We start from the raw sequence: 21,608 nt of genomic DNA, 5'->3' as shown, positions 1-21,608 counted from the left end.
GATCTGAAGCCCGAGGCGATGATATGTGCATATCTGTGTCGTGGGAGCAGAAGGACCAGAGAGTCTCATTCCAAATAGACCATCTTTAGTTCAAGGTCCCATTATCCTCTGCACTTTCTCCAGCAGAACCTTGCTCTCGCGCCCAAGCTTCCTCTGCCCATCTCTGCCTCCAGATCTTGCTTTAGCCATGGCCTTGCGGAACCTCTCCCTCTCCTCGATCTTCGCCTGCCGCTGCCGACGGATTTCCTCAAATTCCTTCTGACGCCTTTCGTTCTCTTCTCTGCGTTGCTGGGCCAGGAGGGCTTCTTTTCGGAAAGGCACCGACTTTGGGCGTGGTGGTTTCCTCCCTCGCAGCACCTGCTGTTGTGTATCTATCTGTTCCCGTGGCGCAGGCTCAGGCTCATCCAACATAGCCTGTCTCTCAGGGTGCAGCTCTAGCGATGCAGAGGGTTCTTCTGGAGGAGGGGTCAAGGTGTAGACGGAAGGTTTTGTGTCAACTGGTTCTCGTTCTTTGAGCTTGCTGTAGGATTTCTTGACCTTGGCTTTCCGAATGAGATCTTGCTTGATCTTTTGGACTGTCGATGGGTTAGTCTATGGATTTGCCATCGTGCAGAGAAATTACCCTTGCGACGATATGTGCCATCGGGTAGTGTGGCTGGTCCTACGGAAAAACCTTTTTTGGCCTTCTTGGCTTGTGTTTCTGGGTGATCATGCTGAGCTTCGTCTGTTGATCTTTTAGGTGCCATGTCTGGTAAGGAGTGAAAAAACAAAGAGGGTTGGTGAGACGCAAGTAAATTGATTTTCGGCGACGTTCTTTTAGCGCCTTGGCACTGGATGCCTTCGACTACGACGTGTCAGCCATCCTAGACTTGAACCTCTACGCATGTCTCTTACAGGATGGGTTTGCGGCGGAGATCAACAAAGTATCGTGCCTGGAGGAACAGGTGAGGCTGATGGCTACGGATGATGTGCAGATGTACTACAGGGTTTTGGATGATCCAGTATGTTGAGTATATGAGTCTATGATCGAGGGCGTCGTGAGGCGTGCGCTGGTTGATGAAGATAAAAAATGGAGGGGGATGCCAAGGGGCAATTGATCGTTGAAGAGAAACAGCATGTTCAAAAAGCGAGGTTGGTGCTTACTTGAAGGGACGTTCAAAGCGTTGTCGAGGCCCAAGCGGATTTCAGCACGGTAGCGTATTTCCGGACATTCAAGTCTCGAGCGGTGAGGAAAACATTTCGGAACGAGATTAGCTGGTGTTGAATTTGACGTCTGTTATCATATTCGAATATCTGTACACGAAAATTTTCGCATCAGTTGCTCTTGTGAGCGAGAAAGTCTCGAGCAAACCATAGACCATGTCTCTGTATCGACCAGACAAAGCACCTCCCAAGATAAAGTCGTACACGAGGATCACGTTGGCCACCCTGCTTCCACCCGCTGGTCATTCCTTGACGAGATCGAGTTCCGAGAGCTTGACACCACATCACATCAGCCGCCATTGATTTCTGTAGCAACTCCTTCTCACGACATGCCAGAGTAGAGAAGGACCAGCTCACATCTGCCAACCCATCCATCGCGTCATTCTCCAAGCCTTCTCTCTCAGTTGCTGCATAAACATCAGCATCTCTCAATTGATCAGATATGCCCAGATCTACCACATTCAGTAGGTAGTCTTACTAGACGTCACATTGAAAGAGAAATTATCAGATGAGGATCCCTGCCGCTTAGTAGGACCCATTGGTACGGCCCCGATGCGACTACTTAAGAACCAGAATAGCATGATGAGGTTGAGAGACGGGGCGTGCATGGTTCGTTTGGTTCGTCGGTGTATTGTTCTCGTGAGAAGATTGGAGGTGGGTTGGGGGAATATGGACATGGGAGTTGACTGGAGGGCTGGTGATGGGGTGACATGGACGTATTTGGACAACGGGTAGGTATTGGTTGAGCAAAAGCACAGTAGAGGAAGTCGAGGTAAGGCATAATTAATATAGCAATACAAGTGCGTGCACGTACTCCGCTCGATACGAGCACAGCATGTGGTAGGATTACAGCAATGATCTTTTGGAGGAGAAAACTTTCTGGTCTTTTGCTGCCTCGTGCCTGCAGATACTATACTTGCAGGTCCGTGCGTCCTTGTGTATGCACTAGCAAATCCGCTGTGGCTTGATGGATCATGTTCCATATACGTGAGCATACCTATTTCCGTCTGTGCGTGGATCGGGAAAAGAAGAGAAGGAGATTATATGCAAGTCCGGCATGTCATCGCGAGAGATGTGGACGCGCTGGACTGTTGCTTAGGCGTGTCGGTCTGAGGACTGTATTTATGTCCCTTGGACGGCAAATATAGCTAAACACAAGTAAATAAAAAAGAAGACTCATGTTCGAAGATAGTGAGGCTGTCAATACCACTTCGTCTAAAGCAACGAAGGAGGACCATCTTCGTTCCCAAAGACCTTCTGATTGCAATGTTCTATGCAAGAAGGTCAGGTCCGAGGGCTGTATCTCAGACAGCGCAAAGTTATACGATGCGCACGTTGCATGGCGTTTCGATTTGCCATGTACACATAGGAAGCAGGGTTGCGAGTTGCTCGAGCTTGTGGTAGAGCCGGGTAGCCTTTGTAATACTGTAGCTACTGAAGCTGCATCCTTGTTCAGGTTGGACTCCCAGAGCTAGCAATGCAAAATGATTGTAAACGGAGGTGAAGGTTGATGCGCAGTCAACTCATGAACCTGCCGTCAAAGCATTGACCAATCTTCATGACTGAAGCGCTTCAAAATGGAGAGCACTTCTTGCAGTGCTGCTGAGCCTACGTGCATAAAAACAACAACTCCTGACACTATTTTGCAACCTGAAACCAAAAAGACGCCTGTACCATGTCGTGCAGGCATAAAGCTCGCGCATGTATGTCAACGGGTAATTCTTCCGAATGTCAACGGAAGGGACATGAAGCTTTAAACCCTGGATCTTGTGGGTCCTTGCTTAGATACATCGTGATCGTGCGGTCATTGACATCGGAAAAAGATGTCATTTGCGCTGCAATTGCCCGGTTCGGCTCAAGAGTGAACTCCGTCGGTGGTGATGAAATGGTCGAAGCTTTGTGAATGATCTAAAGTTGGTATCTCGAGCCCAGATTTGAGCGCCTGGAGATAGAGCTCGAGAATTTCTCCTGGCGAAATCTGGGGAAAGAAAGTCGGCAAACATGGTGCTGCAGTGTGATACCTGCGCATATGAATTTGGGTAGAGTCTGCCTACTGAAATTCGTAAGAAATGGTACCAAGATTGTGTACTTAGACAAAAGTACTGTTGTCTTCTGTGTATCGCAGACCCGCTGCATGATAACAGATCAGACCTAAAACAGGGGAGAAGACCCAGATCATCTAGGCACAGAAGTGTTTATGATGCTGCCAACTATGCGTGAGCTATTTTCAGCCTATGAAACGTATGCACTGCAGGGAGATCGCCGTTGCCTCTGGACTGACAGTCTGACGCGAGTCAGAGCAGTTAATACATATCTTTTGCGTGTTTTGGAGGTTAGACAAGATCAGCCACATCCTAGTCTTCATGACTCTACATATTCCACATTATCGAAGTGGCAGATTCAGCGGTACCGTAGCAATAAGGCTTGGAGCCTCGTCTGATGAGACTGCCACGCTGGTGTTCGTGACGAGCCCGAAGGCACAGCAGCTATGTTTAGCTCAATCCGAAAATTGGCAGCGTTATCTGTGAGTGCGACCGGGAACGATCTCTTGCATGAGACGGCGCAGGTGAACTCTGCTTGTAGCCAACGAATTGGAAGGAAGGGAAGAGGTGTTCGTCAAAGAAAACGAATAAGATGTAGGCGCTTTTACCGCACAGTGGGCTAAGCCTCAAAGAGGGAAAGATGGACGTGGTGCTATCTCGCGGTCCAATGAATAAGATGAGAGGGTGATCCTTCCAAAAGCACCACCCAGGCACACGAGAAACGAGTGGCTTTCCTTGAAATGAAAGTCGCCGAGAAGGGTCATACTTGCGAGCGATTTGGCCACATCTCCGGCTGGGTCTGGCCTCATCATGACCGGATTCGGGGAACTCTGGTAAAGATACGGCGGGGGTGGTACAAATGGTGAGATTTCCAAGACCAAGCATGTGCCAGCGCTGAGGGAAGTACTTTCCCAAACCATACATCCGGGGAGTTGGACGATATAGGCGCATGAGCAGAAGATCTCGATGGGATAATTTTGCGATGCGATCCGTGTCGACAAATTGTGCGAGTGGACTCGTTTGCATGGACTGGACCGCTGAAGGTTTGACAGCTGCACACCATTGAAGCGTCTATCTCTTTTTTCGCGAAATCCCAAGAGTCGTGGACTCCGGAGAAATGTGCGCGTGCAGATGAGACACGGTCATGCAGTCTCTGAAGATCCCAGTTCCCAGTTCCCAGTTCGAATATTTTTTGGCGTTTCTTACAGTAGGAATGTTAGTGGTACAATAATAATGTCAACCTGCATTCGATTTGGCCGTCTTGGTCGGAGGTGTAGCAAGTCAATCATGTTGATGAAGTTGATGGGGATGAGGTGATGACTGGTTGGCTGGCTTACAGCGATTCGACGGGCGACTGGATGAAAAGTACATGATATTAAGAGAAGTATGATTTATTGATTGGTTGTATTCGACAGGACAGCCTTATAGCTAGTATCTAGTTGTATCTAGTATCTCGGTGCTACATGTCGATTTGGGTCATAGCGCTTTCGGCTTTATAACCGAGGTTAGACTAGCATGGGTTAGATGCAAGGCTTTCGCCCTGCTGTCACTCAAATTCTCAATGGTTTGAAGATCATGTCCCCCTACTTCTATATAGTACATACTATTATCATACTACTGCCTGTACTACAGATGCACTGGACCCTACAAAGGCTTCGAGGGTAACCCTAAGGTACCTTTAGGGTATAAGGTATGGAGAGAAGGTTCTAGTGGTAATCGAAATACCGTTAATAACGTAAACAATGCTCTGTTACCCCGCAATTTGGGATATGATTTGCCTGCTTACCCTTTGCACTTGGCCTGTGACGGTTTGATTTTGCTTGGGTTTTTTATTTCAGCCCCCCCCCCTCGTTTTGCTGGTCGATCGCATTGGACTTCTTCACCCTCAACCCATTTTCATTTCTTCATTCCTTCACTTCTTCCTTTCTCCCTATTAGTCCCTTTCTCCCTGTATTCCCTTTCTCCCTTACCCTGTCATTCAACATCACATTCAACCCCCCCGTTGTTTCGTCTCTCAAGACCTTCTTCGATGCGCAAGCCGTCAGAACCGTGCTGTTTAGCCGCAAAACGGCATTTTTGACCCCATATTCTCCGCAGAGACACATTTACCCGTCCGCTTATTCCATCGTCGTTATATCCTTCCTTCCAAAATCCAATACTCCGCAATAACTATCTTATCATTTCCCTTTCCATCAAACCCTCTACCGATTCTTGTTGCGGCCTTGGCTGGTTGTGCAGTCAAAAGTGCTTCCCTGAATTCGACTACAAGTAATTGCGACCCCGATGAGTCCACACTGTTGACCTTCCACTCACCCATCCTCAACAATCATTTGCCCCAAATACCCGACGTTTAGAGTCGCCAAAATGGCCCCCCCTGAAGGAGAATCCGGGGGACCAATCCCGCTCAACAAGGGTGTTTATATGGCCATAGCTGCCTTCACTGCAGTCGCATGGTACAATGTCGCCGAACTCAATGTCCAAGTCTTCCTCACTTTCAAACGACATCGGGGCCTCTACTTCTGGTCACTTCTGATATCGAGTTATGGCTGTGTGCTTCATGCTCTCGGCTTCCTCCTCAAGTTCTTCCAGCTGGTTTCCCGCAATCAGTCCCTCAACGACTATGTTGCAGTTACTATCATCACCGTTGGCTGGTATTGCATGGTGACCGGTCAGGCCGTAGTTCTGTATTCGAGGCTCCATCTCGTCGTGCGGGAGCAAAAGATCCTCCGTGCAATTCTCGCAATGATCATCGTCGATGCTGTTTGCTTTCATATACCTACTACCATACTCACATACGGATCAAATACGATGGATTCTGCCAAATACATCCCCGCATTCAACGTTATGGAGAAGCTCCAAATGACGGCCTTCTGTTCGCAAGAGTTTATTATCTCCGGGGTATACGTTTGGTCAACCATCAGACTTCTCAAGCCAGTCTACCATGGTCGAACACGAAAAGTCATGACGCAACTCATATGGATCAACCTAATCATCATCGGGATGGACGTTTGCCTGCTTGCCATGGAGTACTCGAACATCTACGAGATCGAAGCCACATTGAAGGCGATGGTCTACAGCATCAAGTTGAAGCTCGAATTCGCGGTGCTCAACCAGCTCATGACCCTCGCCAATTCGACTGTCAGTAGTCACCAGCAATTGAACATAGAAGAGGGTAGCGAGAAACCTACCAGACCGCCCACCGGTCGTTCTAGATCCACGGAGTACATCAGCAATAAGTACAAGAAGCCTTCGAAAAAACCGAAAGACAACGCCAAGAGATCCGCTCCTGCCATTATCCACAGTAGCTACTCCACCTCGCGTGTACCACATCACAGCCGCTCGAACTCATTTGGACCAAACAACAAGAGCCGATTTCAATGGATACCCACTCTGGATCGCAACTGCGTCGTTGAGACAAAACACATCGAAAACACTGAAGACTGCCAACTTAATGTATTTACCAATCCCGCCGCCTGCTTCAAGCCTGGCCGACAACAGCCTGACGGCTATCCTCCACACGATGGTCTTGGCGGCATCCCTAACTCATGTCCCGATTCTCCTGAGACATCACCAACCCGAGACATAGATGGGTCAACCCTCCACAGTCGCCGGGCTCCTCCGCCTCCACCCCTTGACCTTGATAACTCCGTCATGCCCAACGGCTTGCTACGAAGTACCAGGCCGAGTGTTAGCGAATGGGGCAAAGGACCCGACAATGAGAGCGAGGCTAGTCCCAACAGTGATGAGATTCGATTAGATCCATACGAAAATGCAGACTATCTTCCGCCTCGAAGTCCCGGGAGTGTTAGGGTGGGGAGGGACAGGGCGGCCCGGAGTATGGGTCAATTGGATTTCATGACGAGTGCTTTGCGGGAATGATGCTCTTTGCGCTTTCACATCCACAGATGGATGAACAAGCATGGGCGGGCGTTCCGGTATTAAAATCAAGGATTGGAAGGAACGGGACCTTGGGTTGGGAATGGATTTGTGCGGCGCATGATGTAACTCGCCCATCGAGGCTTGAGTTGGATTTTCCCATGCTTTCGAAGTGGTTCCTTTCCCACGAAACTCCTTCCTGATGACATACATTGGGTAGATACAACCACAAGCATATGTCTTAGATATATTTGCCACCCATATACTATCACACTATTTACGCTCCAATTTTCGCGCCCCTCTGAGCTTGCTACTTGTCGGCCCCTCAAGACAGACTTTGAATGCCAATTTTAGGAAGGCATGCGACCCGAGAGTATTCATGCTTTTTTGGTCTCTCGCGCATGCAATCTTTGTTTTCGCAAGCTTGACTCACATTTTGATGCGCATTTCGCCAGCGCATCAGGCATTTGAGACACGGCTCGAGGAGAACAGTGCTTTGCTACTAAATTTAGAACCGAACTCAGCCCTGAATCCATTCGGCCTCAACAGTGAAACGGTCGCTTCACTCACCAGCAAGGAATGCCTCGCCTCTCCAGCCATTGTTACTATATGTTTGAAACATCAAGCATGGCGGAGCGAGGGCTGCGGCATCTATTCCTACTGTCCTTTCACAACCGTTCCCCTACAACATTTATTAGGTTTGTGTCTCTCGCTTTTTTCCCAATGTCGTCTTATCTATCAGACTGTAATATTTCTATCTCTTCTTTCTAATTGAAAAGATTTAATTTGACTTTCCCTCTCGAGTCCCCAATCATGATCACCATCCGTCCCTCCCGCCAGAAAATGTACGCCGATGACCCTAAATTCCTCTGGAAATACATCCTGCGCTCCCTCGCCATCATCCTCGCCCTCATCAGCATCGGCCTCATCGGCTGGTCCCTAGCCCACCAAGTCGTCTTCCCAAACAACATCTACGACAATTACGACTACGCCTACTACGACTGGCCCTACAACAGCGACATCTGGTTCCTCCCATGGGAGTTTATCACCCTCGGCCTCTCCATAATCTGGAACGTCGCCAACATCCTCGTGCTCCTCATCCGCAACAGACCGATCCACCCCGGCGCGAACGTCGCATGCGATCTGCTGCTGTGGCTCGGATTGATAGTCACAGGCACATTCGCAACGGTGGGCGCCGGGAATTATTTCTGGTGGTACCCCAACGACTACGACAACGACAACCAAGGAGGCCCCGTCGCCGAAAGCGACGACAACAGCTCCTCCTACTTCATCTTCCCCAACAGCACCGTCAGCAACGCCACCTCCACCGCGTCCGACCTCTGCGAAACCTTCACCAGCTGCGCGGCCCAAAAATCCTACAACGACGCCGTCAACCGCAAAGGCACCGTCATCGCCGTCGGCGCCGCCCTGAGCTTCCTCGTCCTGCTCCTCCACTTCGCCCTCTTCGTCTCCGCGTGTCGCTACACGAACGCGCGGCTCGTCACCGCTAGGGCTACGGTCATCGCCGACGGGATGTACAACGAAAAGGTCAGCGGGGACGCGGGGGGGGAGAGGAACCCGAACGCGGGGTTCGTGCCCATCAGCGAGCCGGTGGAGCAGCAGGCGCCGTTGCATTACGGCATGCCGCCCGCGCCGACGGGGATGACGGTGGGGGATAAGGGGAAGAGGAGGGCGGTGATGTCGGAGGAGCTGGGCAGGGGGGTGAGGTTTTCGTATGAGCAGCCCGAGGTTGTCGTCCAGGGTCCCGGTGATGAGCGTGCGGCGGCGGCGGCTTATGGGAACGATGTTTATGAGGCGTAAGGACGAGATGCTAGGGAATGAACTTTTTTTGAAAATCGCAAGAGGCGTCTTTTTTTTTCAGAAGAGGGCGGTGTTGCTGCATGGCGCTTTTGAGGTTTAGATACCCACGTGGGATATAGCACGGCTTCGCATGTACTATTAATGGAGAAAGAACGGTCCACAGGCGAAGCTCCTCCATGTGATACGATGCTCTTGCAGTAGGGGGCTCGAAGAAAGCCCGTGGGTGCCCAAAGCGAGCTTCCCAAGAGTCCCAGCAAGCGATCTGACACACTCGTCCATAGCACCGGCGGACTCTGATCCCTTATCGCCAGCCAAACACTTCCATTTGCCTCTTATGCCCAACTTGAAGCGTGAGATGCAGCATGGGCAAGCGCGAGGACTGCGAACACGACAAGGGATGACTTCGCCTTCACTCTTGAATCGAAATCTTTTAGAGCATCATCTGCCAGAATGCAATATCTCATCGGATGCTTCGAATGCCCTCCCCACCCCCATCGAGGCGTTTTGCTTGCTCTTACAGCACCTGCTTCCGACTCTACTACACAGGATCTCTTTTCCCCGAATTCTCCTAGAACCCTTCAAAGCGACCCCGCCCTCTCCGACTCTTACAGCAGAGCCACCTCAACGCCCCCATCAAGGACCCACAGCCCGACCTTGAACCACACCTCCTTCGCAAATCACATCGTAACATCCCCATACCTCAAGCCTAACTCTGCACCTCCGACCCCAAGCACACGTCCAGATCAACCCTCACTGCACTACCATGGACTTAGACGCATTGCCCGAAGTGATGGCGCGCGTTCTTTTCCGAGGGTGACGGACCGCTACTCCCCAGCGACGATCCTCAAGCGAGCCCTTCCTTGCAAAGTGTCTAGAGCGAAGTTGCGAGGGGAGGAAGTGCACAGTCACGGGGTGGGGTGGGCTGGAAGCCTGGATAGGAGCTCCGGCAAGCCGGTCCGGCGCCTGACTTATTGGCGATTGCCAGCCAGCGGTGCTTCCGGGGCCTGATGGGTAGGTATATGAACCGGGGACGCCGTGATGACGGACTGCGGTTCGCTAATGAATGTGAAAGGTGGGGCGTGATGGGGAATGGGGCTGTTGCGACGCCGACTGATTCAATCGCTTGTCATGGTGCAAATGAGGCTACGGGAGTGAGGAGATGTGAAGGGCGTGATTCGGGACTTCGTGTCTGGTTTTGGGCGATGGTTCACGCTCGCTCTGCACAGCGAGGTCTGTTGCTCTCGTTGGTATAACACACGCACATATCATGGATGTTTTGGAACTTAGAAACCAACTTTTCTCTGCTCTTTGCTGGGCTACTTGCCGCTCCCTTACGCCGATGTCAGGTGCCACGCTATTACCGACCAGTGGACTGTGATGGCAAATTTGAGCCTTCAAGATCAAATTGAGAAGGCAATGCGGCCATCTCATCTTCGATCGCCTGTTGTGCAGTTTTCGTGGAGTCTGCTGTGTTGGCTTCACTGTCACCATGATTGCTTGGCTTGCTGTCTCTGTTTCCACAACTAGCTTTATCAGTCGTATGACGAATGACCTCAGCACTGTGCTTTTCTGATGTACCGCCGACAACTGCGTCATCGCAAGCCTCTTCCGAGACATGATTCCTTGAGTTGTCTTGCTCCATGCCAGTCGCATCAGGTTCGTCCGTCGAGGTCAGGTTTCGTATCGAATTTTCGAACAGGCAGCTGAACTGAACTGTATTCTCCCGATCCTGTTGGAACATGCCTAACCTTGCTTCTTTTGCCTTCTTATCCAAAGCTGCTCTCTGTTCCTGAATGTTGCAGATTTCTGTGTCCAATTGATTCTCGAGGTCGTTTTTCTTTCGTTCCATGGCCTGCATCGTAGCCCGGAAAGCCACAAGGATATCGTGAAGCTTGCGCTTGCGTGGCGTATCTTGTAGAGCCGTGGCCAGTTTCAACGCATTCCTGAGCATCTTCTCAATTCCTTTGACGCTTGTGCGAAGGCGATGTACAGCTGCATGACGAAGCGGGTGCGTTGCCTGGAAGACCGCGGTTAATGCCTCCCCTGACCCGAGAATCTTCGCATCAAAGCTGGAAGCGTCAGCTCGTTTAGGTATGATTGCGGTCCACCTGCCAAGCTCTACGGCTTCCGAACAAGTCCAATTCCGCTCATTCAACAAGGAAGGGATCCACCTGGCCGCCCAATCGTAGCAGCAGTTCTCCAAAACTCTCTGAACAGCATTCAGCAGCTTATGCTGAGAAATATACGACAAGTACGAGGGAAAGAGAGATGGCGATTTGGGGGAAATGGACCCGGAGGGGTCTTCGTTCGGTCCGACTTCTTTTCATACACATTAGCGGGATCAACATTAATCGCATGGCAGAAGCTATAACCTGCAACATCGACGTGCTCGCCACCTAGGTCGCCTTCAAGCATAGCTAGATCAGATCTTGAGGCTTCATCTAGAGCCATCGCTTCTGATTGGGCTGCCTCTTGCTCCAAAGCGTCATGCTGTCTGTCCCTGAGCGCAGAGGGCTGATGAGTCTTAGCGGATTCAAGCTGAGCATTTGTCTCCAACGCAAATGTTCCGTTTTCAAGCAAGCTGGATATTATCTGGACGACCATATCGCTTCCATACAACTTCACTACAGATTCAAACCTTGCTGGATATTCGAAGATGATAGCCTTGATTGCATTCCTGTCAGTGGCCTGGATTGTATTACCCATGAGTATTGCACTTGCGGCCCGAATGATACTTTGACGACGTTGTTCTTTCCAGAAGGGATTGAAAGACGACATGGCCAAAGACTTTGCTCTCACGCTTTAATGATGTATGCTTGATGTCCAGGATGTCACTGAAGAGGAGTGTGTCTCGAAATGTCATGGGCTCATCGAATGAGGCATATACTCAAGACAATGTCACATCACTCATTGAAGTTTGCTCAGAGTGAAGACGAAGCAAACCTCCATGTCGGTATCCAGAAATGCCCCACCTCACTCATGTTTTAGGTCCAATATCATTAGCCCTTGACCAAGTAAGCCAAGCATAATCCATCCGGTAGGAAATGGTATTTATACGCGCTTCTTGCCAACCTACCGAGCCATCAATACTTTGCATTGTTATTCTGTGATGGGTAACCTTTGGAATCTGGTCGGTACCATCCCATAGAAAATCAAAAGGTGCAACAAATACTCTAGCGAAACTCTGCCCTAGACGCGTGTTCCCAAACACGTTTCATGACATCTGAGTTCGGGGGGTATTTTTTTGGAAGGAGACCATCGATGCCGTGAGAATACATGGCACGGTATATAGGAAAGCTTTGCGGCCTTACCGTCATATATAATAATTTCCGCTGCTTGGCTCGGAACAGAAAGCTGATTTCAAATACTAAGCATTTACTGTGTTGTAAGATAAAACTAAATAGTCTCGCTGAGGTGTAAAGTAAGGTGGCAGACAGCACACCGGATGGAGGCTGACTGATCAAGATCTTGGCGCTCTGTACCATGACGTTTGTGGTAAACACACGAGTAAACAGCGATGACGCGCTTTGCTTCACCTTTCAGAATAGATTGATACTCTCAACAGCCACTGCTGATAAGATTGGAAAGTTTCTACATGTCATTGGCGAACAGTCTTTCGAATCGATCAGACTACCTGGAGCAAGCCTTCAGCGCCGGCCTGAGTGGTACATTCGGTGACAACAGGAGTACTTGTGCATCCAGGGCCCCACAACTATGGTCTTGCTTACTGAGCATGCATGGCCCCGGCACCAAATTGCAGAATTCTGGGTGTGGTGATGTCAGTTGGAAACCTTCCGGTGCTCCAAGAACGACTTGAAAGCGTTCGCAGCAACGCTGTCGCAGGTTCGCAAGTTCGAATTGCAAATCTCGAAGGAATGGACGCCTCCGGGAACACACAATCGGCTTCGGATTACTAGAATGCCGCCGGTTTTTGAGGAATGGGCTCGTCCAAGATCCGATTTCGGGAGCCGACGATCCGGAAAGATTGAATATTAAGCTCGATTGGCAGTGATACTCCCAGACGAGATTTCGATTTGGGGGTCGTTAAGTGGGATGATACTCGTCTTCCGGAAGACGTGCCCATGATTGAGGAACGAAAGGCCGTCGAAGAGTGAATTTAGGAAGGGCGGAGATTGCCCACTCACTGACGAGTGGTCGAAGGAATGAAAACTCTTTTTCGAGCAGTCTTCTGAACTATCCGATCACCACGACTGTACTACCTACTATAGGCATGCGTCCTGCAACAAGCACTTGTGTGTCGGCTTCATTCATCTCTAAGTCTCAATTGAGCTTCCTCAACATGCAATAGCATCTGTGCATGATATGATCGCCCAACGTCATTGCGACTGATCCTGGATTGATATGTACCCATCTTCAGTATGCGGGCATGCATGCCCACTTGTTTCTGAGAAAGCATGGTTGGCCACATTGAGGAGATCGCCACCTTTACTTGTGCCTAGGTACCATCATTCTCAACTGTCTGTCGTCATGGCGAGGTCTCAGAATCAAGTCACTTTCGGCATGCTTTGCTTTTAGATAGTGCAAGTGGGCGGGGATCGATGGCCAGAACCTCAGCTGCCTTTCAGAGGCATGACTCCTCGTGTTTGGAGACTGGATATCTCGTCATGACGCAGGTCGAATGTGCTCTAGTGAAGACTAAGCACTCTCCTTCGAAGAGCGTTCTCCATCAGGTAATGTTTCTGTTTTCGCCATGCGTGGGACACAGTCTAGAATGCTGACTGAAGGACTTCGATTTCCATCCATGGCCTCTGCCTGCTACCAAATTGATGTTGGAAGAGCTATCCCGGCCTTTTAGAACTCGCGTTGAATACGTGCTGCATGGGTGAAGAAAATGATTTGGAATTCGTCACCGGTCTGTCTTCGTCCACGACGCCATCGTCTGTGAACCGTAGCCGGGGTCCCGATCCAGTAGGTTCGCGAAGAAATCGTAAGGGTACCGGTACCTGCAGCATCTCGACCATCGCACGAGATTTCATCGAGCATTGGGCGAGCCTAGAACCCCGCGAATTTTGAACAATATCCACTTTTTTTTCATCTGCTGGCCCCTATTGGGAGTGACTGTAATTCACTCCTCGTTGCAGATTCAGCAAACGATTAGAATATGCCCGTGTCGAGGTTTCACAGGGTCTTGGTATTGCCAGCTGTCGATGGCGCGCTTCAATGCACAATGCAGTTAGTATAGTATATGCGCGCATTCAAACCGGTAGTCTGGCGGTCCCAATTGAGAAGATCGGCGTGTTTTCTGATTCGTTCTGAACCTATCATTCATCGTAGGGTCTCTGGACAGCCTCTATTGGTCGAGTGTCAGTGCGAAGGTTGCGAAGTGTGAAGGACGACTGATAGTGTAGCGGTTGTAGTCGCTGCTAGCGTAAGACGTAAGATGTGGGAAGAACGCCACAACGGTTGCGGGTAACTGAGGCTTTAACATGACATGCAGGAGTTATCTAAAGTTTCAATTATTGATGTCGATAATCGATAATCGATGAACGATGAACGATGATCCTGGAGACAAACGACTGGCCATACGTTGTGCCTCTCTCTATGTAGGTACTTCCACTAATCTTATACACGTATACACTCCGAGTGCGACGTTTTGCCCGACTTATTACTCGTACCACATCACATACGCGATTCATGTTGGAGAATGCGGAGATTTTAGGCGAGGCCTTAATCAGATGCAGGCTTATGGGCTGAATCAGATTCTGATTGGATGCTCGCAAAAGATGATTGTATGGAAGGACCATAGAGATTGTTAGGAAGAAAAGGACCTGCACACAGCCTACAACAGTGCATCAATCAATACGCCGGTGATGGCACCCCATGCACCACTGAGTGCACCAGCCTCCAGCACAGCGCCCTGTCAGGAACCGAGTACTCGTCAAAGGTGCATGAATGTCACTGTGCCGCGTGTTCGACTCGAATCTGCTGCAACGTACTCAACCTATCGGCGCAATACGACAGCCAAAGCCTAGCATCCCACATGCACCGAAATTTGGTCCTGAGTCTTGACAGCCCTCCCGCTTTGGGCCCTCCTCTAGCGAGGCGCCATACTCTAACGGCACCTTCTATTCCATGTCAAAGCTCATTTGATCTACTGTTCCCGCGCATTCTTCAGTCGCTTCTCGTGGCTTGCTGGAAGAGAAACCTAAAATCATCAAGCAACATAGAGCAAAACTACCTCCTTCCGCAATCTCAGGCTTGTGTAAGCGTCACATTCAAGCTTCGTTTACGAAGGAATCCCTGAGTCCGAAACCAAAGGTCTCCAAACAGTCAGCCTTGTGCTCTACATCTGGGCCTTTGGCAAAGTCGTTCAATGGCACCACCAAATGCCCAAGAGATCCAATATCAACTCGCACATATCCACCAGGATCGGTCCAACGATATCGTTGTATCACACGGCATATGCATTGTCATTGCGGCTGTTGCAGTGGTTCTCAGATTTTCTTCCCGACGACTATGCAAAGCTCCAATCCTAGCAGACGACTACATGACCATCGTTGCACTTGTGAGATTCCTTTGAACGCATTACTCCCGCCATCAGCGCTCTCGTTGGCAAGAAGAGATGGTTAACCGGTGCAAATGTTGCCGCCTAGATCCTTGCAGCTGGAGAGGTCGCAGGAGGTCTCATGTGTATGCACTCACCCAATAGATATGGCGAGATGATACTGAGAGATTCTCGTTGATTAGGCGTCCATTACGGAGGTGGAAAACACGCGGTATTGCTCAAGAACCCCGAGACGTTCGCTAAAGTAAGTATTCGATATCACATATGGTTGAACGCCGGCTAACATTTTATGCTAGTGGGTAATCGCCACCGAGGAGCTGTACAACGCTGCCATCACAGCAGTCAAGCTGTCCATCTTGCTACTCTATCGTCGCCTCTTCCCAGATCCTCGATTCAAGATTGCCCTCTGCACCGTTGGCGGCTTCGTAATATGCTGCGGTCTAACCATGAACCTTCTTGTCGTCTTTCAGTGTCGACCAGTCAATGCGTCTTGGAACCTGACTGTGCAGGGCCAATGCATTCACCTGAACACTGCGTTCATTATTTTGGGCTCGTTGAACGCACTTACTGATATCATTGCACTTTGCCTGCCAATGCCGTTTCTGTGGCGTCTCCACGCCGACAAAGCGAGAAAATTTCAGCTCATTGGTATATTTTCGCTTGGGAGCCTGTAAGTTACCAGATCCGTTCGTTGGTAAGGGTGACATTGACCGAAGACGTGAAGGACTTGTGGCATCAGCCTATACCGGATTCCTCAAATGGCGAATATCTCGCTTTCAGACGCACCATGTAAGGCCTCGACTTCGTGATATCGAGCTCGTATTGCGGGACTACACTAACAAGCTACTAGGGTCCGACGTCAAGCCATGCGTATGGGCCGTCGTCGAGGTCTGCCTGGGTATCCTCGGCGCCTGCCTACCTACGTTCCCAGCGCTGTTCCGCTGGAAGAGTGTCCGCGACAACCGAAGGCCGAGCGGAATGTCCCAGTCCAGAAGCGCCGATTCGTCTCGGTATCCTGTCTTAACGCCGGATGAACGTCGCTCAGGATTCAAGAGTGGAGTAGGGAACGCTCATAAGGAGTTCTTGAAGATGATTGATTGGGCGGATGTACCAAAAGCCGTCAAGAAAGGGAATGATACGAAACTGCAGGGATATTTTTGATATAGTTGTGCAATGATTCCTGACAGCAGCGATGAGGCTAAAAGATGTTATGATAGATGAAAGACGCTTTCATAGACTTTTGTGTATTTCTTTGGGCCTTCGATGTAGTCGGAACGAAGATTCAACAATCTTGAATATATGGCGGTCTCAACGCGCATGGCGTGAGATCCCAAATAGTACTAGCCTATCCAATCTATTACGGCAGCTCACACGTACAAAGCCGCCAGCTTTACGCGAAGGAACGCGATTTCAACGCGTTCTATAGACCGAACATCAACCTTCCGTATCTTCTGAATATCTCAAGAGAAAATCCCCTACCTTCATTCATTACCACTTTATCTCTGTCAAGATGGATGGTCTACAGCTTCGCGATGAGGCAGTACGAGATCGCATACGCCTGGCAGAAGAATTTCTAGATCCCAGCGATCAAAGCGCTCGAAGCTACCGCGCGGACATCATACTCATGCTCAATCGAGGTCTTCGAAGACTTACTGTCAGCCTTGATGAGATCAGAACACACAATAGACAATTGGCAGATGGACTTCTCCAAGCACCTTTCGATTTCTCTCAAGCGTTCGACCAGGCGCTCAAAAATACGATTGTGGCTTTACCCAATAGACCTGCGAGGGAGTCGTCTGACGATGTTGTAAGTTTTCTTCGTTCGAAATCCTATCAACAGGCCTGATTGCATTGCTAGATGTACTACTGCGCATACGTTGGCAGCTTCGGTGAATTCTCCTGCAACCCTCGAACCCTCAGCTCCAATCACCTCAACCATATGGTATCGCTAGAAGGAATTGTTACGAAATGCTCCTTAGTCCGCCCGAAGGTGGTGAAAAGTGTGCATTACAATGAAAAGAAGAACATATTCCGGTTCAGGGAATACCGGGATCAGACGATGACCGTGAATGGAGCCGCCAGCACAAGTGTGTATCCTCAAGAGGATGAGGATGGAGAGCCGGTACGATGCTGGAAGACGGAGCCTATTTGGTGGTAAGCGCTGACAATCAATAGCTCATTACAGAATATGGTTATTGCACTTACAGAGATCACCAAACCATCTCGATACAGGAGATGCCAGAGCGTGCACCGGCCGGACAGCTTCCTCGAGGCGTGGACGTGATCATGGACGATGATTTAGTAGACCAAGTCAAGCCGGGAGACCGAATACAGCTCGTTGGTATCTACCGGTCCTTAGGAAACCGCAATGCCGGTCAAGGTAGTGCGACTTTCAGGACACTGATACTGGCAAACAATGTCATCATGCTCTCTTCTAAGTCGGGTGGGGGTATCGCTCAGTCGGCAATCACAGATACGGATATTCGAAATATCAACAGAGTATCGAAGAAAAAGAATGTCTTCGAACTATTATCACAGTCGCTAGCACCGAGTATATATGGCCATGATCACATCAAAAAAGCAATACTGCTCATGCTATTGGGTGGTATGGAGAAGAACTTGGAGAATGGTACACATCTAAGAGGAGATATCAACATCTTGATGGTGGGAGACCCTTCGACTGCGAAATCTCAGCTGCTCCGATTCGTCCTGAACACAGCACCATTGGCAATTGCAACGACTGGCCGAGGATCCTCAGGCGTTGGTCTCACAGCAGCAGTGACCTCAGACAAAGAGACAGGAGAACGACGTCTCGAGGCCGGCGCCATGGTTCTTGGAGACCGAGGCGTCGTTTGTATCGACGAGTTCGACAAAATGAGCGACATCGACAGAGTAGCCATCCACGAAGTCATGGAACAACAAACCGTCACCATCGCAAAAGCGGGCATACACACATCTCTCAATGCCCGCTGCAGTGTCATCGCAGCCGCAAATCCCATCTACGGCCAATACGACCCTCACAAAGATCCGCACCGCAACATCGCCCTTCCTGACTCGCTCCTCTCCCGTTTCGATCTTCTCTTCGTAGTCACAGACGATATCGATGATTTCCGCGACCGTCAGATTTCTGAGCACGTCCTCCGTATGCATCGATATCGCCAGCCTGGCACTGAAGAAGGCGCACCAGTTCGCGAACAGCAATATCAGACCCTCGGCGTAGGCCTCGACGAAGAACAAGACGCCAACCAACCCACCACAGTCTACGAAAAATTCAACATCATGCTCCACGCCGGCGTGACCGTGACCTCAGGTCGTGGCGCCGCTCGAAAAGTTGACGTGCTGAGTATCCCTTTCATCAAGAAGTATATTCAGTACGCCAAGCTACAGCGCAAACCTGTCCTCACAAAAGGGGCTGCAGATCACATCGTAACAACCTACTCCGCACTTCGCAACGACGAGCTGGAAGGGAATCAACGCAAGACTTCTCCTATGACAGCTCGTACCCTCGAAACACTGATCCGCCTTGCAACGGCTCACGCCAAAGCTCGTCTCTCACACAAGGTAGAAGAGAAAGATGCCGAAGCCGCAGAGTCGATTCTCCGGTTCGCCCTCTTCAAGGAAGTTGTCGAGGACGAGCGGAAGAAGCGGAGGAAAGTCAGCCATGCGGATGCAATGTCCAGCGACTCTTCTTCTGATGACGACGATGACGACGGAGACCAAGGAGAAGCACCACGAAGGAATGGCACCACTCCTCGCCGAACTACACGGACCAACGGGACCGCAAGAACAAGGGGTGCTGCTACTAACGGCGACAACGGCGGCGACGTGGACGGCGACGGCGACTCGGACAATGACGACATGTACACTGCCAGCCCCCGAACCAATGGCCGCACCACGCAATCGCAGATGTCGGTTGCGTCCTCAGCGCCAGCATCTCAGCTCCTCACATCGCAAGGAGATGATAGCCAAGCGACCACTAACGGCGACTCACAACAGCCCATCAGTGCAAACCGCCTGCGAGTCTTCCGGACTGCATTAGGGCAATTGGTGAATACCAGTGTATTCCAAAACGAGAGCGCCGACGTAGAGCCGCTTGTCAAGGCAGTCAATGAGAGGTTGGGAAGGACAGGGGATGCGGAGTTCGGGCTGGCAGAAGCTGGGAAGGCGCTGGAGGGGATGCAGGAGAGGAATGAGATTATGTGAGCCTTAGCCCTTTTCGCTTTGTCGAAGCTGGTGTCAAGGGAGTTTGGCTAATAACGATTGGTGAAATAGGTATTCCGAGAGCGACGGTATTGTGTATAAGATCTAAGTTCGGTCTGTTTTGAGGTAAGAGAAGTGGTTGGGATGGGCGCGGCGTTGGTCTGGGAGACAATGTTTGCGGTATCAAATCTGCACCGAGCCACGAGGGAGGGATCATTTGATGCATCGGCGTTGCACAGTACCCTTTGATTTGTGGAAGCTAGTAGAGAAGAACGACTGAGTGTTCAGATGCTTTTGTGCAAACATTGTACCTCTTGCCTTGACCTCGTCGAATCATTCGTGGCGGCATGCTGGTATTGATCTAGAGACCATTGTTTCCAGCGGCTCCCTCTTCCAAGCAGCATCACAGCTCCTGACCTACCGAGTATTCGTCTCCACCTCCCCAACCGTCTTCTCCACCATCTCCCCCCCCCCCAACCCCTCAAGCTCCTCCCTCAGCGGATCACAGACCTCAGGCGTCTCAGGCGCCGAAAGCCCCCTTTGCCAGCTTCCCGTCCAAAGACCTGCATAACCGCCACACCCACCGGTCTCGCCAGCGCGGAGCAAACCCTTCGGATCGCCCATACATTACTCACCCAGCGTACTGTACTATTCAGTTCGCGTCCCGCGCTTACGGTCCGCAGGTTCGATGTCGAACTTTGTGCTGTGGGAAGACGGGATCCTCGCTCGCCTCCTTCGTAGTGCCGTTTTCATTTCGAGGGGAGTGGAACGGAGGGGTTATGGCTTCTTCGGAAAAAGAGACCGATCCAGCAGCGGGGCTTGACGACCAAGTCTGCACCGAGGGGGAGCGCCTTCCCAGATGTCATTGGTAGGTTATTCGATTTCGAAGGAGCCAGACAGAAGCATACGTGGACGAGCCAGACTTTCCTCCAAAGATTGTTCTACATTTGGTCAAAGTGTTGGTGTGATGTGTGACAACTGAATGGGGAAATAGTCCGTCTTGGATAAACTTCGGTCGATAGACGACGGGGCGGCCGGACCTCATGCTCGCTCTCCCCAACCTTCTCTCCACCAGTGCGTACCGCTCCCCAACATCCCAATGGCCCCGCCACGTTCCCTCCTCGCCCAAACCGTCATCCCAATCCTCACCCGACAACCCGTCCTCGCCGCTCCCCCGCGCTTCTTCCGCCGCCACCACACCCACCTCCTCCGCCGCCCCCTCCCATCCCCCCTTCCCCTCACCCCCCGCCACCGACACCGTCACAGCACGGAACCCTCGGCGCCCAGACCCTACACCTTCGAAGAGGTGCGTGCCCTCACGGCCGACCCCTCCCCCTCGCCCTCCCGCACCATCATCATCGACGTCCGCGAGCCGGCCGAAGTGCAGGAATCGGGCCGGATCCCGGGCGCTTACTCCATGCCCCTGACGTCGAACCCGGACGCGTTCCACCTGAGCGACGGGGACTTCTTCGACAGGTTCGGGTTCGGGAAACCGCACGCGTTCCGGACGTCGACGTCGGAGTCGCCGTACGCGGCGGAAGCGGAGGGGAGGGAGGCGGGCGGCGGGTTGGGTGCGGAGGATGGGGTTGAGGGGGCGGATGCTGGTGGGGAAGCGGGGGAAGGTGGAGGGGGGATGGGGGTGGAGGAGGTGGTTTTTTACTGCAAGGCCGGGGTGAGGAGTAGAGCTGCGGCTAGGATGGCGAGGGAGTGGGTGGGAGTCAGGGCCGGGGATATGAAAGGCGGGTGGATCGAGTGGGAGGGGAGGGGAGGGGAGGTTGAACGGTGAAGGGTTAGGAGGTGAGAGTCCGCGGGATATTGAAACTTGCCGTAGAGATCACGTATTGGAGAGAAGAGATAGAGGCAGTGTAACATCTAGCGATGTCTAGAAGAGGGTACAACGGACGCGGAGTGATTATATGACGAGGATGTTGGAACTTCGA

The 21,608-nt window shown here is 51.1% G+C and overlaps 7 protein-coding genes across 7 annotated transcripts; 4 read left to right on the top strand and 3 right to left on the bottom strand.

The window, feature by feature from the left end:
• Window positions 1–90: 90 nt before the first annotated feature.
• On the bottom strand, window positions 91–746 carry HO173_002656 (uncharacterized protein; the record flags this gene model as incomplete). Its single annotated transcript, XM_037304588.1, has 2 exons — window positions 91–575; window positions 623–746. 2 exons carry the CDS (start codon window positions 744–746, stop codon window positions 91–93), a joined length of 609 nt encoding a protein of 202 aa, XP_037168681.1.
• A 568-nt stretch (window positions 747–1,314) lies between these two features.
• Window positions 1,315–1,811, bottom strand: HO173_002655 (uncharacterized protein; the record flags this gene model as incomplete). The annotated part of the gene is made up of 2 exons (XM_037304587.1): window positions 1,315–1,610; window positions 1,682–1,811. The coding sequence occupies 2 exons, from the start codon at window positions 1,809–1,811 to the stop codon at window positions 1,315–1,317; spliced, it is 426 nt and encodes a 141-aa protein (XP_037168680.1).
• A 3,798-nt stretch (window positions 1,812–5,609) lies between these two features.
• HO173_002654 (uncharacterized protein) lies at window positions 5,610–7,124 on the top strand (the record flags this gene model as incomplete). The annotated part of the gene is made up of 1 exon (XM_037304586.1): window positions 5,610–7,124. The coding sequence occupies one exon, from the start codon at window positions 5,610–5,612 to the stop codon at window positions 7,122–7,124; it is 1,515 nt and encodes a 504-aa protein (XP_037168679.1).
• Window positions 7,125–7,934: 810 nt separating this feature from the next.
• On the top strand, window positions 7,935–8,942 carry HO173_002653 (uncharacterized protein; the record flags this gene model as incomplete). Its single annotated transcript, XM_037304585.1, has 1 exon — window positions 7,935–8,942. One exon carries the CDS (start codon window positions 7,935–7,937, stop codon window positions 8,940–8,942), a length of 1,008 nt encoding a protein of 335 aa, XP_037168678.1.
• A 1,357-nt stretch (window positions 8,943–10,299) lies between these two features.
• On the bottom strand, window positions 10,300–11,923 carry HO173_002652 (uncharacterized protein; the record flags this gene model as incomplete). Its single annotated transcript, XM_037304584.1, has 3 exons — window positions 10,300–11,261; window positions 11,315–11,630; window positions 11,915–11,923. 3 exons carry the CDS (start codon window positions 11,921–11,923, stop codon window positions 10,300–10,302), a joined length of 1,287 nt encoding a protein of 428 aa, XP_037168677.1.
• A 3,353-nt stretch (window positions 11,924–15,276) lies between these two features.
• HO173_002651 (uncharacterized protein) lies at window positions 15,277–16,629 on the top strand (the record flags this gene model as incomplete). Its single annotated transcript, XM_037304583.1, has 6 exons — window positions 15,277–15,468; window positions 15,557–15,593; window positions 15,651–15,712; window positions 15,765–16,138; window positions 16,193–16,257; window positions 16,319–16,629. The coding sequence occupies 6 exons, from the start codon at window positions 15,277–15,279 to the stop codon at window positions 16,627–16,629; spliced, it is 1,041 nt and encodes a 346-aa protein (XP_037168676.1).
• Window positions 16,630–16,978: 349 nt separating this feature from the next.
• On the top strand, window positions 16,979–21,454 carry HO173_002650 (uncharacterized protein; the record flags this gene model as incomplete). The annotated part of the gene is made up of 4 exons (XM_037304582.1): window positions 16,979–17,275; window positions 17,327–17,590; window positions 17,644–19,667; window positions 20,935–21,454. 4 exons carry the CDS (start codon window positions 16,979–16,981, stop codon window positions 21,452–21,454), a joined length of 3,105 nt encoding a protein of 1,034 aa, XP_037168675.1.
• Between the last annotated feature and the right edge of the window lie 154 nt (window positions 21,455–21,608).

This window comes from Letharia columbiana (assembly GCF_014066305.1).
Source record: "Letharia columbiana isolate WasteWater2 chromosome Unknown Sc0000005_s0, whole genome shotgun sequence".
Classification (NCBI taxonomy): domain Eukaryota; kingdom Fungi; phylum Ascomycota; class Lecanoromycetes; order Lecanorales; family Parmeliaceae; genus Letharia; species Letharia columbiana.
Note: the sequence above shows the minus strand (reverse complement) of the source record. Positions and strands in the feature narration are given on the sequence as shown.